This window comes from Hylobates moloch, unplaced genomic scaffold (assembly GCF_009828535.3).
Source record: "Hylobates moloch isolate HMO894 unplaced genomic scaffold, HMol_V3 SCAFFOLD_40, whole genome shotgun sequence".
NCBI lineage: Eukaryota > Metazoa > Chordata > Mammalia > Primates > Hylobatidae > Hylobates > Hylobates moloch.
Genome location: NW_026652315.1, coordinates 622,699 through 637,401, shown reverse-complemented (window position 1 = coordinate 637,401; position 14,703 = coordinate 622,699). Strand labels below are relative to the sequence as shown.

The window sequence follows — 14,703 nt, the reverse complement described above, 5'->3', positions numbered from 1 at the left end:
ATTTAGGATAGTTAGCTCTCCTTGTTGAATTGATCCCTTTACCTTAGTGTAATGGCCTTCTTTGTCTCTTTTGATCTTTGTGGGTTTCAAGTCTGTTTTATCAGAGACTAGGAATGCAATCCCTGCTCTTTTTTGTTTTCTATTTGCTTGGTATATCTTCCTCCATCCCTTTATTTTGAGCCTATGTGTGTCTCTGCATGTGAGATGGGTCTCCTGAATACAGCACACTGATGGTTCTTGACTCTTTATCCAATTTGCCAGTCTGTGTCTTTTAATTGGAGCATTTAGTCCATTTACATTTAAGGTTAATATTGTTATGTGTGAATTTGATCCTGTCATTATGATGTTAGCTGGTTATTTTGCCCATTAGTTGATGCAGTTTCTTCCTAGCATCGATGGTCTTTACAATTTGGCATATTTTTGCAGTGCTGGTACCAGTTGTTCCTTTCCATGTTTAGTGCTTCCTTCAGGAGCTCTTTTAGGGCAGGCCTGGTGGTGACAAAATCTCTCAGCATTTGCTTGTCTGTAAAGGATTTTATTTCTCCTTCACTTATGAAGCTTAGTTTGGCTGGATATGAAATTCTGGGTTGAAAATTCTTTTCTTTAAGAATGTTGAATATTGGCCCCCACTCTCTTCTGGCTTGTAGAGTTTCTGCTGAGAGATCAGCTGTTAGTCTGATGGGCTTCCCTTTGTGGGTAGCCCGACCTTTCTCTCTGGCTGCCCTTAACATTTTTTCCTTCATTTCAACTTTGGTGAATCTGACAATTATGTTTCTTGTGGTTGCTCTTCTAGAGGAGTATCTTTGTGGTGTTCTCTGTATTTCCTGAATTTGAATGTTGGCCTGCCTTGCTAGGTTGGGAAAGTTCTCCTGGATAATATCCTGAAGAGTGTTTTCCAACTTGGTTCCATTCTCCCCGTCACTTTCAGGTACACCAATCAGACGTAGATTTGGTGTTTTCACATAGTCCCATATTTCTTGGAGGCTTTGTTCATTTCTTTTTACTCTTTTTCCTCTAAACTTCTCTTCTTGCTTCATTTCATTCATTTGATCTTCAATCACTGATACCCTTTCTTCCAGTTGATCGAATTGGCTACTGAAGCTTGTACATGCGTCGCGTAGTTCTCGTGCCATGGTTTTCAGCTCAATCAGGTCATTTAAGTTCTTCTCTATGCTGTTTATTCTAGTTAGCCATTTGTCCAATCTTATTTCAAGGTTTTTAGCTTCTTTGAGATTGGTTTGAACATCCTCCTTTAGCTCGGAGAGGTTTGTTATTACCGATCTTCTGAAGCCTTCTTCTCTCAACTCGTCAAAGTCATTCTTCATCCAGCTTTGGTCTGTTGCTGGCAAGGAGCTGCAGGCCTTTGGAGGAGAAGAGGCACTCTGATTTTTACAATTTTCAGCTTTTCTGCTCTTGTTTTTCCCCATCTTTGTAGTTTTATCTACCTTTAGTGTTTGATGACGGTGACGTACAGATGGGGTTTTGGTGTGGATGTCCTTTCTATTTGTTTGTTTTCCTTCTAACAGTCAGGACCCTCAGCTGCAGGTCTGTCGGAGTTTGCTGGAGGTCCACTCCAGAACCTGTTTGCCTGGGTATCACCAGCAGAGGCTGCAGAACTGCAAACATTGCAGAACGGCAAATGTTGCTGCCTGATCCTTCCTCTGGAAGCTTCATCTCAGAGGGCCACCTGGCCATATGAGGTGTCAATTGACCCCTACCGGGAGGTCCCTCCCAGTTAGGCTACTCAGGGGTCAGGGACCCACTTGAGGAGCCAGTCTGTCCATTCTTAGATCTCAAACTCTGTGCTGGCAGAACCACTACTCTCTTCAAAGCTGTCGGACAGGGAAGTTTAAGTCTGCAGAAGTTTCTGCTGCCTTTTGTTCAGGTATGCCCTGCCCCCAGAGGTGGAGTCTACAGAGGCAGGCAGATCTCCTTGAGCTGGGGTGGGCTCCACCCAGTTCGAGCTTCCCGGCTGCTTTGTTTACTTACTCAAACCTCAGCAATGGTGGGTGCCCCTCCCCCAGCCTCCCTTGTTCGATCTTAGACTTGCAGTTCGATCTTAGACTGCTGTGCTAGAAGTGAGCAAGGCTCCGTGGGTGTGGGAATCCTCTGAGCCAGGTGTGGGGTATAATCTCCTGCTGTGCCATTTGCTAAGACTGTTGGAAAAGTGCAGTATTAGGATGGCAGTGACCCGATTTTCCAGGTGCTGTGTGTCACAGCTTCCCTTGGCTAGGGAAGGGAATTCCCTGACCCCTTGCACTTCCCGGGTAAGGCCATGCCTCGCCCTGCATTGGCTCACGGTCCATGTGCTGCAACCACTGTCCTGCACCCACTGTCTAACAAGCCCCAGTGAGGTCAACCCGGTACCTCAGTTGGAAATGCAGAAATCACCCGTCTTCTGCGTCACTCACGCTGGGATCTGTAGACTGGAGCTGTTCCTTTTCTGCCATCTTAGCACCTCCGTGTTTTCTTTTTATTTCAAGAAATATTTTTATTGTAAGAATATACCACAAATTGTTTATTCATTTTCATGTTGATGGACATTTGGATTCCAAAAATTCCAAATCTGGAAATTTCAAAAGCAATTTCCATTTTCCAGATTGGAACTATTATGAATGCAGATGCTATAAACATTCTTGCATAACAATTTTTGTTGTTGGTTTTTTAAATTTGGTCTTTTTATGGTTAAGTACTTGGGAGTAGAATTGAAGATCATGGAGTAGGTATAAGTTTACCTTTATAATAAATATTTTTATGAAAGAGTTGTACCATTTTACACATTTACTAGCAATATATGAAGGCTTCAATTGCCCCACATTCTGCTATTTGGTGTCTCCAGTATATTTTAAAGATAACTATTCTAATGCCTGCAACATGGTATATCATTGTGGTTTTAATTTGAACTTCCTTAATGTGCTTATTGGTCATTCATATGTATTCTTTAATGAAGTGCCTGTTTGTTTACATCCATAGTCTATTTTAAAAATTGGTTTGTCTTCTTTATTGAGTTGGGTGAGTTTATATATTTTGAGTACGTTACCTTTGTTAGATACAGCTATTATAAATATTTTTTTCCAGTCTGTGGCTTGCCCATTCATTTTCTTAGTGATCTCTTTTAATGGGTAGAAGTTTTAAGTTTTATTGACACACAATTGATCTATTTTTTGTAGTTTTGTATTCTTATACAAGAAAACTTTGCCCATCCCAAGGTTGCAAATATTCTCCCATATTTCTCTCAAGAAGCTTTATAGTTTTAAGTTTTATTTTTAAGTCTATGATCCATATTCAGTTAATTTTTCTGTTATGTTTTTGTGAAGTAGAAGTCAAGATTTACTTTTTTTCTAGTTGTTCAGTACCATTTGTTGAAAACACTTTCCCTTCTCCACGGAACTGCATTGGCTACTTTTATTCAAAATCAATTTACTGTATAAGCATGGGTCAAATTACGGGTGCTGTATTATGTTTCATTAATCTATTTATTCCTTCCTATACTAATAGCATATTGTCCCGCTTAGCATGGCTTTATAGAAAGCCTTGAAATTAAATAGCCTAACTTTTCCTATGTTTTCCCTCTTTTCTTAGTTTTTTTTTTCTAGTTACTTTGTATTTCCATACAAATTTTAGAGTGAGCTTGTTAATTTCTCCAAAAAATAGCCTGCTGATTTTTATTGGGAGTTTCATTAACTCTGTAAATCATTCTTCATTTATTTTTGCTAGATTTTTCAGATTAATTTGGCAGCTCCATTAGGCAACTAAATAATTTGTTTAATTAATTTATCAAAACTAAACTCTGTAATTCATAAGCTAAGCACAGCCTTATGTAGGTTCTTTGCACCTGAGTATATTAAGAAAACTGTCAAAGCTAAGCCAGCCATATGAATTAGATTATTTAGGTGTTAGCAAATTCATATTCCTGGCAAATTTTCTTGGGCTTCACATTCTTACACAAATATACAGCTGAATTTGTAAATGTGAAATAATAATAACAGAATTAGCTAAGAAGTATTAAGAGGAAAATAAATTCCAGGCATTGTGCTACATGTTTCACAGGCATTTTCTTAATATTTTCAATAACTTACAGGACACAAGTACTAGTATCATTCCCATTTAATGGATGAGGAAGCTGAGGTTTAGGGTCACACAGCTATTCAATGGTGGACTGGAATCCAATCTGACAGTGTCTAGAGCCTGACATTTTGAACACTAGCTACACAGTCTCCAATGTGTTAGCAGTTGAATGCCCCCATGGTCTTATTCCAAAGATAATCACATCAGCAACGAAACATCAATTCTCTGCTGGTTTTTTTACTTGGTCTTTTTATGGTTCTAGGCTGAGAACAGGCTCTGGGATGGGCAATGCATGGTCCTTGCTTCTTCATGATCTATAGGTGATTTTTGGCTAGAACTATATCCTCCATTAGATCAGAATCTTATTATCAGAATATCACCACAGATCAGCCAGCCAAGGGCCATCAAAATCCTCTCTAGATAAAGGTGATTTCCTTCATGAAAATGTTGGAACATAGAAGTATTGTGCCACTTTTGTATAAGTTTCCATTTCCAAAGGTCTGAAGTCTTTGGGTAAGAATAAACATATAAATATCAAATAAGTATTACTACCATAGGTTATAGCAGGATTTTCTAGGTGTTCACTTGCCTTAATCACTCACAATGTTACTCACAGGGCTGCACAGATGTTAAATATTGGGAGTTCTTTTCACAGTATATTTTACCATTTGAAGTATAAGCATTTTGTGTAGTGTGGATTTCTTAGTGTAACAGTAATTGTTAATTATATTTTCCATAATTTCAAATAAATGCAGGACCTCCTCCTTGCTTAAACATAACTTTACTCGCGGTAGATGGCTACTTTTTAGTAGTAGCAGACAAATGCATTTTCCTTTTTGCATCAAAATGAAAATGTTTTGCAAAAATCTTATAGAATTGGACAGGAAGGTACAAATCTGAGGATGCAAGACAATGAGCCCAAAGGAGAGCATCTGTCTGCAAGAAGGGTTGGTGGTGGGAAGTGCAGGAATCTTGGCTCAGGATGGAGGGTGACCAACTGGTCCTAGTACTGGCGTCGAATCCTGCATCCCAGGAAACCCTTGAGTCCCAAACTGTTGCTGCAAAACCCTGATTTTGCCTGAGCCATTAGACATCAGAGTGACTCACTGGTTTTCAGCCTTTACAAAATCTACATTGTTACATGCCAGAGTTAAAAGACAGTCTCAGCTAGGTGTGGCGGTGTGTACCTTAGTACCAGCTACTCAGAAGACTCCTTGAACCCAGGATTCCGAATCCAGCCTGGGCAACATAGCAAGATACTCTCCACCAAACAACAGCAACAACAAAGGGCAGTCTCACTGGAAATGTCCACAATGACTGTGTATTTGATGATATTAAGAAATTGAGAAATTATTGATACTTAGTTTATGTGTGATAATGGTATTGTGGTTATGTTTTAAAAAAAAAAAGAATTCTTATCTTTTAGAGATACATCTTAAATATTCATGGGTAAAATGATATCATGTCTAGGATTTGCTTCAAAAAAATCCCAGGGGGAGAAGTGAAAAGCAGAGAGGGTGAGTAAATAAAACATTATTGGCTATATTTTGGCAACTGTTGAAGCTGAGTGAAGGCTACGTGGGGTATCATTTTACCATTTTCTCACTATTGTGTATTTTTTAAATCTTTCATAATAAAATAAGATAATCCTACTAACTTCGTTTAAAGATTGAAAAATGAAACTGAAACCTTAGGTACTTGAAAGTTCCTGAAAGACGTGGAACTGAGAAGGATTGGATTATAAAAAGCAAGGGAAGAGCTTGTAACCAAATTTTAATGATGTTATTCCATGTTTTCAAACTCCCACATATTATAATGACATCAGTAATAATAACAACAGCAGATGCTGTGGCAGCAACAGTTCGTGTTTATATAATATATACTATAAGGTTGGGACTTTTCTAAGAACTTTGCCTTAATTATCTCACTCTTATTATTTCTACTTAATCCATGAGAAAACTGAGGCTAACTAACTTGGCTACTGTACTAACAAGTAGTGGAACTAGGATTTGAACCCAGAGAGGATGACTCTGTACTGCATTAATTCAACTAATTTTCATAGAGCCACTACTATGTTCTAGGCCCTGGAGCAGAGGTGGAGAATTAAAGAGCAAAACGTCTTGCCAGCATGGACCTTCTATTCCAACGGGAGGAAACACACAAAATCCAACAAGTTTAATACAAAATGTTTGTATTTTAGGGAGGGTGGTAAGTGCTGGGGAGAAAAATAAATCGGGAAAGTAGGTAGAGAGTGATGGGTGATCAGAAAGGCTTTACTAACAGTGACATCGAATAGGCAGCTGAAGGTGGTGGGTAGGGAATTTCAAGTAAGAAAGACATCAAGTGCAAAGGCCCTGTGGCTGGGGCTTGCTTGGTGGGTTCACGGATCAGGATGGAAGCCTGTATGGCTGGAGCTGAGGTGACAGACAAAGGGGAGAGCAGTAAAGACCAGGCCATGAAGGTCAGAGCATGTGACACTTCTAAGTACAGTTGGGCTTTTATCTAAAGATCATGCAGGCTGCTGTGTTGATTACAGGCAGCAGGAGTTTAAGCAGAAAGGTAGGGAGACCTATTAGGAGGCTTTTCTAAGACCTAAGAGACAGAGGCCGTGGCTTAGACTAGGCTTGTGTGTGAGAAGAGGTCAGATTTGGAATATATATGGAAGGTAGAACTGACAGAATTTTCATTAATAGCCTATGCTCTAAACCACTGTGCCACTCTTAAAATATTTATTCACATTTATAATTGAAATTAAAAATGAAGACATTCTCTCTTTCTGTTAAATTAATCAAAGAACATTTTATCTGCTGCAAGACAATGAGCCCAAAGGAGAGCATCTGTCTGCAAGGAGGCTCGGTGGTGGGAAGTGCACGAGTCTTGACTCAGGACGGAGGGTGACCGACTGGTCCTGGTATTGGCACTGAATCCTGCATCCCAGGAAACGCTTGAGTCCCAAGCAAGCTGGGATGGTTGGTCACCCCACTCAGACACACGGTTCGCATCCCACCTCTTTCACTCTTCACTCTGGAACTTGGTACAAATTGCTTAAGGCCTCGACCCTCAGTTTCCCCATCTCTAAGTGGAGATAATAATCTACTTGCTGAGCTTTTCTGAGAGTCTTAGAGGTCCTGGATGTGAGCGTGCTTTGTGAACTGTGAGACACTAAGAATTAAAGCGCAAGAATTGTTCTTTAATAACACGTTACGCAGGACCTTTGCATCTGAGGTACTCGGGCCCCTGGACCGCCCCTGCTTCCTCTGCAGGAAGGAAGTCAGGAAGCCTCTCACCTGCTGGAAGCCTGAGGCGGAGGGCGGAGGGCGGAGGGCCACCGACGTGGCCGATCCCCATGAACAGTGGTCTGGCCTCTGGAGCGTCCATCAGAACCTCCAGGACTCCCAAGGCTCCCGCAGTGTTTCCTAAGACCCCACAGTGAGGGAGTTGAGGGCCCCGTGGAGGAAGGGGCTGCGTGTGAGAGGCTCTGGAACACAGAGGGGCGCGCTAGACTAGGGAGGCGGTGGCATACAGTAGGACTTCGTCACTCGGCGCTATGCCTGGAACCCATGCTACTTCTAAGAGACCATGGAAAGGTTTAAATATCTGCTGAAATCACATCCAGAAAAAAAGAATATAATCGAGCTTGTCACCAGTACAATTACAAAACGATTTATTTTAATTGACACTTTCAGAGGTGGGGAGAGGTCCACAAAGGCAAAAGTGTCGAAAGCTGCGAGAAACATAAGGTATCCCTGGAGGGAGACGGAGTCCAACTGGCTTGGGCAGCATCTCCATCCACACAGAGTTCTATGGATTCATGTTCAGTTTGCCTGGCGCCCTCTTTTCACTAATCCAGAGACAGCATCTCTTGAATAAGAGCTACTTTATTTCCAGCAATACGAAAGAGATTGGAGCATGGTTGGTTGCTTACCTATCTGTCTGTCTATCATCTATCTATTTATTTTTATACAGACTTAGACAGTCAACACAGTAAGTGTGACCAGGACTATCATTGCTTCTGTGTATGGGCTGTGATTAGTAAACATGTTGTCACAGAGAACTTAAATTCCCAGTTTGAGAACTGATGTACCACATCTCTTTGTGGGTGATGTTTGCTGGATTGAGTAATTCTATTCACCTTATCTAATTCATTTATTAAGAAGTCTTTGGAAAATGACCTGAGATTAAACTAATATGGTCTTTTGTAGGTTATATCTTTGAAACTTTCATAAAAGTGCTCACCAACAACTTATCCCAAGTCTTTATCAGTGATTTTCAAACTGTGACTCTGTGTTCTGAAACCCCACCCCCAGCCCTGACACACACACACACACACACACACACACACACACACAAAATTTCTCTTCAGAGACCCCTTAGGGGCTGCATTGGGGGTGTGTTTTTAAGATGATATCACAAGCAGAATGAAGCTCCTGATCCCCTCCTTTCTTTATTTATAGCAATTCCAGTTCACTTGTGGGTGTCACATAAGGTTTATTTGAACGATAGGTTCTGTGGCTAAATTAAACTTATAAACCATTCTCTCTAACTGGAAGTTGTATTTTTTTCTCATGACGATATTATTGAACATCAATATACCTTAAAGTAAGACGTGTGTGTGTGTGTGTCTGTGTGTGTAAGCAATTTAAAGGAAATAATAATTTATATCATAAGGATAAAATTTTACATACGACATTTTTACGTGGAGTATCCTGTTTAACAGCTGAATATTGACTGGTTGTTACTGGTTAGAAAAGCCCTGCAACCTTTGACATGCTCTGAGATCTCAACTGGTTTAAGAATCAGAGAAATTATATTTTTGGCATTAAGATAAATGCTCCTATTAAGTTTTTTGATTGATGAGAGGGAGGGAAGGAAGAATGTTACAATTCTAACTCTTAAAGCAACTATTTAAAAAATGGATGAGTTGGCTCTATCTAGTTGACTTCGGATACAGATAATTCAACCATATAAACATTCTCTTGGAAAATAACTCCACAAAGGTAAATCCACTTACTTGTAAACGGGGGTGGGCGTGGGGAGAGAATTTGAGTGTGAGCACCTGGAACAAAAGCACTTTTTTCCATTGAAAAAAATCTTCCTGGGGTTGATTTCCATAATGGTACATTTCCTCTTTATAAATCCTAGTCATCAATCATCAAATTGTGTTTAATGAGCACCTGTGTAGATCATAGATTCCACAGTTCATCCTCAAAACTCAAATTTTGTGTTGCCTCTTGCTCTAAGAATTATAGTCCACCCCCAGGGTTTGTTCCTGGTTTGTTTGGCACCTTTGCTTCTGGCTGAACTTGAATCAAGGTGCAGGATTTCAGTGTCTTCTCTCACTCCCCTCCCCACCTTTCCTGGACACCAAGGTCTCCCAACCTCAGCATTATTGACATTTTGGGCCAAATAATTATTTGTTCGGAGGGTTGCTTTTGCATTGTAGGATGTTTGGCAGCATCCCTGGCCTCTAGCCACTAGAGGCCATTAGCATCCCCTTCCCAGTTGTGATAACCATAAAAGTCTCCAAATATTGCCTCATATTCCCTTTAGAAGTAGGGAGGGAGGGGCGGGCGCGGTGGCTCACGCTTGTAATCCCAGCACTTTGGCGGGCGAATCACGAGGTCAGGAGATCGAGACCATGGTGAAACCCCGTCTCTACTAAAAATACAAAAAATTAGCCGGGCGTGGTGGCGGGCGCCTGTAGTCCCAGCTACTCGGAGAGGCTGAGGCAGGAGAATGGCGTGAACCCGGGAGGCGGAGCTTGCAGTGAGCCGAGATTGCGCCACTGCACTCCAGCCTGGGTGACAGAGCGAGACTCCGTCTCAAAAACAAAAAAAAGAAGTAGGGAGGGAGGAAAACCATTGCTCTAATCCATGAGGTTCCCAAGACTCTAGAATCCTGCCAGGAATTACCTGGCCGCTACTGGACATGGTCAAAGAAATTTTAGACCCGTGTGATTTACCCAAGTCAATGTTCTCAACCTTTGCTGCATTTTAGAATCACCTGAGATGTTTACAAAGGACCAGCTGGGCACTAGTATTTTTTCAAAAGTTCCCCCAGGAAATTCAAATTTGTAGACACAGTAGACAACCTCTGAACTAGACGTACTTAGTAATCTTAATACTTATAAAAACCAACCAACCAACCAACAATGACCCAACAATTTTATTTCAAATAGGAAATATCCAGGTAGCTTCAAAGCAAGAAAAAAAATCCCATATGTCCATAGATTGTAGAACATAAGTCATCAGAACCATTTCACATTTGCTTTCTGTTGTTCTGTTATCAGCATAAAGCAGTTGGGAAAACGAATGCCTTTGGGAATTCTGGGCTTTTTGACAGTTTGACTGAAGGTGCATCCCTTGATGTAGAGCATCCCCTGGTGCTTGTAACTCATAGGCGGTCTTTTGTCAAAAGTAACATCTATTAGAGAACTTCAAGGGGAAAAGACTGAGCCAGAGGAAATCCCTTGAATGTAATGTTTGGTGCTGGCAGGAAGGAAGATGAAGACTTAGCAAGACCAGAGGTGGCTTAGAAAGGGAGGCCTTCTGATAATGTTTTTCAGCAAATGAAAATTATGATTAAATTGCTACCACTTTCCTTCATCCGTACTCAGTAAGTGTGAGAATAGACCCAGACAATGAGGGTCTTTCTATCTTAAGATTGAGGAACATTTTGTCCGGAGGTGTATATATTCTAGAAGCTGCCAATTCCACTTCTGGCCAGCCAGGAAGATTTGGCAAAGATTCTCAGCCAGCTACTGATCTTCTGAAAGGTAGAGGAATGCATTAGATAACGTTCAACTTTCTGCGTGCTCTTGGACAGCTCAACTTATCTTCCCTAAGATTTTGTTTCTTTATCTGAAAAATGGGCAATGTGGCATTTGCCTCAGATAGTCATTATGAGGATTAAATTAGATAATGTGTGTGAAAGTGCCTTGTGAATTGTTAAGCCCAATAAGGTAATATTATCTTTTTGGAGACCTCCCACTCTGAAGATTCAGCTAGACCAGGATCCAGTGGCTTTCAGTTTTGACTTCTAGGGTATGTGTAAAATAATGGACAAGCACAGTCGTTGATATAACTTGTCAAATGTCTATTCTCAAGTGGGCAATTAGGAAAATACATTTGAGCTAAAAAGACAGAGTGATGTATTTTTCATGACTGAGGTTACAATTGTATTTTAGGTTATTATATACTAAAGAACAGGAAATTAATTGGTGTCCTCTAAAATGCAGGAGAGCAAGAGATTAATCTGATAAATGGTTTCCATTAAAAATTCCATTTGGCTTCTCAAATTCATCTTGTCTCCTGCAGTTTCTGAATGCCACAATGTCCTCCCCTTGTGCCTTCCAGCTGCATTCTCTTGCTCCCTACATCACTAGGTTTGGAGAATATCAGTATTTATACAAATCCAGTAGCACAGCATAACTAGAAGCTTAACCCATTAGCTCCCTAATTCATGAATATGTTGACTGAAACCATGGTTTTGTCTTTCAATTTAGGGTTTGGTTGATACTCACAATGTAATCTTTGTCGATACTGAAGAAAAGGGTTTTGGTGACACCATTTCATACAGATAGTGCAGCTGAGACCACCCAAATGAGACTATCGTCAAGACGCCAAGTTATTAGTGCTTACCTAGGAAGAATTCCCATCAAGGATGAAATAAACAGGGCAGGAGAGAAAGCTGTTTCAGGGGACGGTCAGTGTTATTCTGGGGGGTGGGGGTGGGGGACACTGGTAGAGAAGTCGTCAGTGTTTCCAAACTTTTACTCAGATGCTTTTCCAATTAGGTGTCCCATATGGCTAGCAGACAAAACTGAGTGGATTCCACCTCAGGCTTACGAAAACACAGACACTTAGATGCCATCTTTCTGAAGAGAATCCCAAACTGATTGCAAATCCAGAGGTGAGCATGCCACTACATGATGACACTGAGTTCATATTTCTCTGGTTTGTCCTCACATTGTTCTGCCTTAAAGACTGAGTCAGGCTCTGGATGGTGGATTTCGATGACAAGAACATAGATGAGGCCTCCAATGACAGCACCAACCAAAGGGCCCACTACAGGAATCCACCAGAAGTTGTTTCCAGCTCTGAAATCGAACAAGAAATTAGTGATACATTTCTTGGCCTTCCTCCTGGTATTACTGTCTAGTTTTTCACTGACTTGTTAGTCTTTCTCACGCTCATGGTTCCCTCTTAACTCAGAAGAGCTAAGTATAAGGGGGGCTAACTGCAGCATGGCAACTGTCATCCTTGACTTTCCACTACACCTGATTTCAGATGATCTATTTCATTGTCCTATTAATATTTGTGAGATATTATGTCTTATTTATTTTCCTTTTATAAAATATAGTGCCTGAGCCCATCGTTATGATTGAGGGCCCCTAAGAAAGTTCAGGTCAATTATTCAGAATTGCCTTTCCCTCATCCTGAAATAATGATGCCTGTGGATTACAAGTAGAATGTAGAGAGATTCCTGGGCATCATTAGTGTATGAGGACAATCAAACTAATCAATCAGGAAACGTTTTTCAATCAATGAATGAATTTTTAAAAAATCTAAGGTGGATGTGTGAATTGCCTTCTAAATATAATTTAAATCAGTACTTATTTTTTAAGGTCATAGCTTGAGGCTACCCTCTGATAAGGCTGTCATGCCATGACTCTCTTTCTTCCAGAAATCCTCAATGTCAGTACATTACAGGAAAGCTATAGTTCTGGGGAAAAGCAGGTATCTTTGTGAGTTGTCACCATCTTCTTTGGAGAGAGAAAATTCATGTAAGTAATTTCTTAGAAAGGATCAGGAAAGCAAACAAGTATACAGTATATTGTTTAAGGATATATACATTTAAGATAAAAGTATTTTTAAAAAGTAGGGGAATGGTAAACACAAAACTTCAAGATAAATGCAGAGGAGGTGGGAGACAAGAGGAGTACCCAGAGGCATGTGAGAATTTCAGTGTTCTAGTTGGATTCTAGAAGGACCCATAGCTGTTCTTTTCATCATTATGCTTAATAACTACACATATGTTCCATGTGGCCTTTTGTATATCTCAAACTTTGATTAGAAAGGACGATAAAGGAAATAAGCAGGAAACGAGAACCCTGTCCTAGAATCCAGGAGACTAGGTCTAATCTCAAGATTATCCAGAAGGTCTTTGAGCAAATCAAACCCCCGTTCCCCACCGTGAGCTCCATTTCCTCCATCTGCGTGGTTCCTTCCACCTGGGGCACCTAAGTGGTCTCCGAAGTCCTGCATTGCCCATGCAGGGTTGATGGATGAGCACTGAGCCTGAGCATGGCAGCCACCAGATGTCACTGTTACCACATGGCAGCGAGGATGCTGCACTCGGCTCCTCTCACAGTGCCCTTCCCCAGGCCCCAAATCCAGATGGATTTTTCTAGGGGAGGCACATGGAGGGTGGCTGCATCTCCCATTTGGCTGTAAAGACTTGAAGTCTTCTCTAGAGGTCAAAACATGAAGGGAGTATAAGCTACCTGTTGGATCCATCATTTCCTTTTATGTCAAATCTCTTCCTGTCATTTAGCAGATGAAGGTCCAAGATATCAGCCAGGGTACATGTCCTCTTCACTGGCTGGATGCTTTTTCTTTTATGAGACTGGACATGTTGTATCAGGTTCACAAGTCACAAATGGAGGTGCTCAGATGTGGTTACCTGCCTAGCCTAGTCCTATATGCACACAAATAGTGATCACTTGCACCCTGTGATTTGGGAGATGCCAGGAACATGTCTATGTTAACTGTCCAAAGGACCATCTTTAGGGATTCAATACTTTGGGTCAACTATTTGAAAAATTTAATAATACTCCTGAGAGCTTTCACTGATTAAGTTATTAACATCTTAATGTGAATAAGTGGAGAGAACTTTGATGGGAAACATCTTAACATTTAAAGGAAAAACCAAGAGTCAGCCAGGGTCTGTTGACTCTTGCCCTCATCAGACCCTCTGGCATCTCGCTGTCCCTGCCATCATTCCACTGCTTGCCATTCAGGGATACGTGGGGACCTGGGAGCAAGGTAGCCTTGTTTTTTTTCTAAGACCTTAAGTGTAGGTCCAAGCTAGGATATCTACTGAGGGATTTCCCTTGAATATAGAACTCTGAGGAAATGAGACACTCTAAGAACACTTTGGAAGCCTGTTGTCCCTCAAAGGTTTTGGGGAGAAATTTTTGGTTGAGGATTACCAGCCAACCCTACTCTTTCCTAATGGGTTTCTACTTCCCCACTCTCTCGTTTTTCAATCAGTCTTATAGGATGATGCCAGATTAATTTTGCTAAATTGACATTCTAAACCTGCCAAACTTCTGCCCCAAATACTTTGCTACTCCCTGTAACCTACAAAACAGGGAGCAGAAAAAAAACCAAAATTCTCATTCTGGGAGTCCAGGTCCTCTATGATCTGACAACGGCCCTTTCCAACTTTCTTTCTGCACCCTTCCAGCTAGACTAGATCACTTGTGATTTTAACATTGTGTCTTTGAATAACGGTTCTCTCTGCCTGAGATATCCCCTCTGTTGCCTGTTTAAGCATATCCAAATACTATAAATGCTCCCACTTCCACTCCCACTCCCATAATTCTTAAATTTGGAGCTGTAGACCTCTAAA

The 14,703-nt window shown here is 40.9% G+C and overlaps 1 protein-coding gene across 7 annotated transcripts in view; it reads right to left on the bottom strand.

The window, feature by feature from the left end:
- Positions 1-10,214: 10,214 nt before the first annotated feature.
- The window catches only part of LOC116463520 (aquaporin-9), a 74,487-nt gene continuing 69,998 nt past the window's right edge, over positions 10,215-14,703 (bottom strand). For 4 of the 7 annotated variants that reach the window (XM_058434693.1, XM_058434694.1, XM_058434695.1 and 1 more), the window contains one exon: positions 11,796-12,166. In XM_058434693.1, the coding sequence (XP_058290676.1) occupies positions 11,992-12,166 (175 nt within the window). In that variant the 3' untranslated portion in view covers positions 11,796-11,991. Of the gene's footprint in view, positions 12,167-14,703 lie in introns of all 7 variants that reach the window. The other 3 variants (XM_032146652.2, XM_032146651.2, XM_058434696.1) reach the window with 2 other exon arrangements.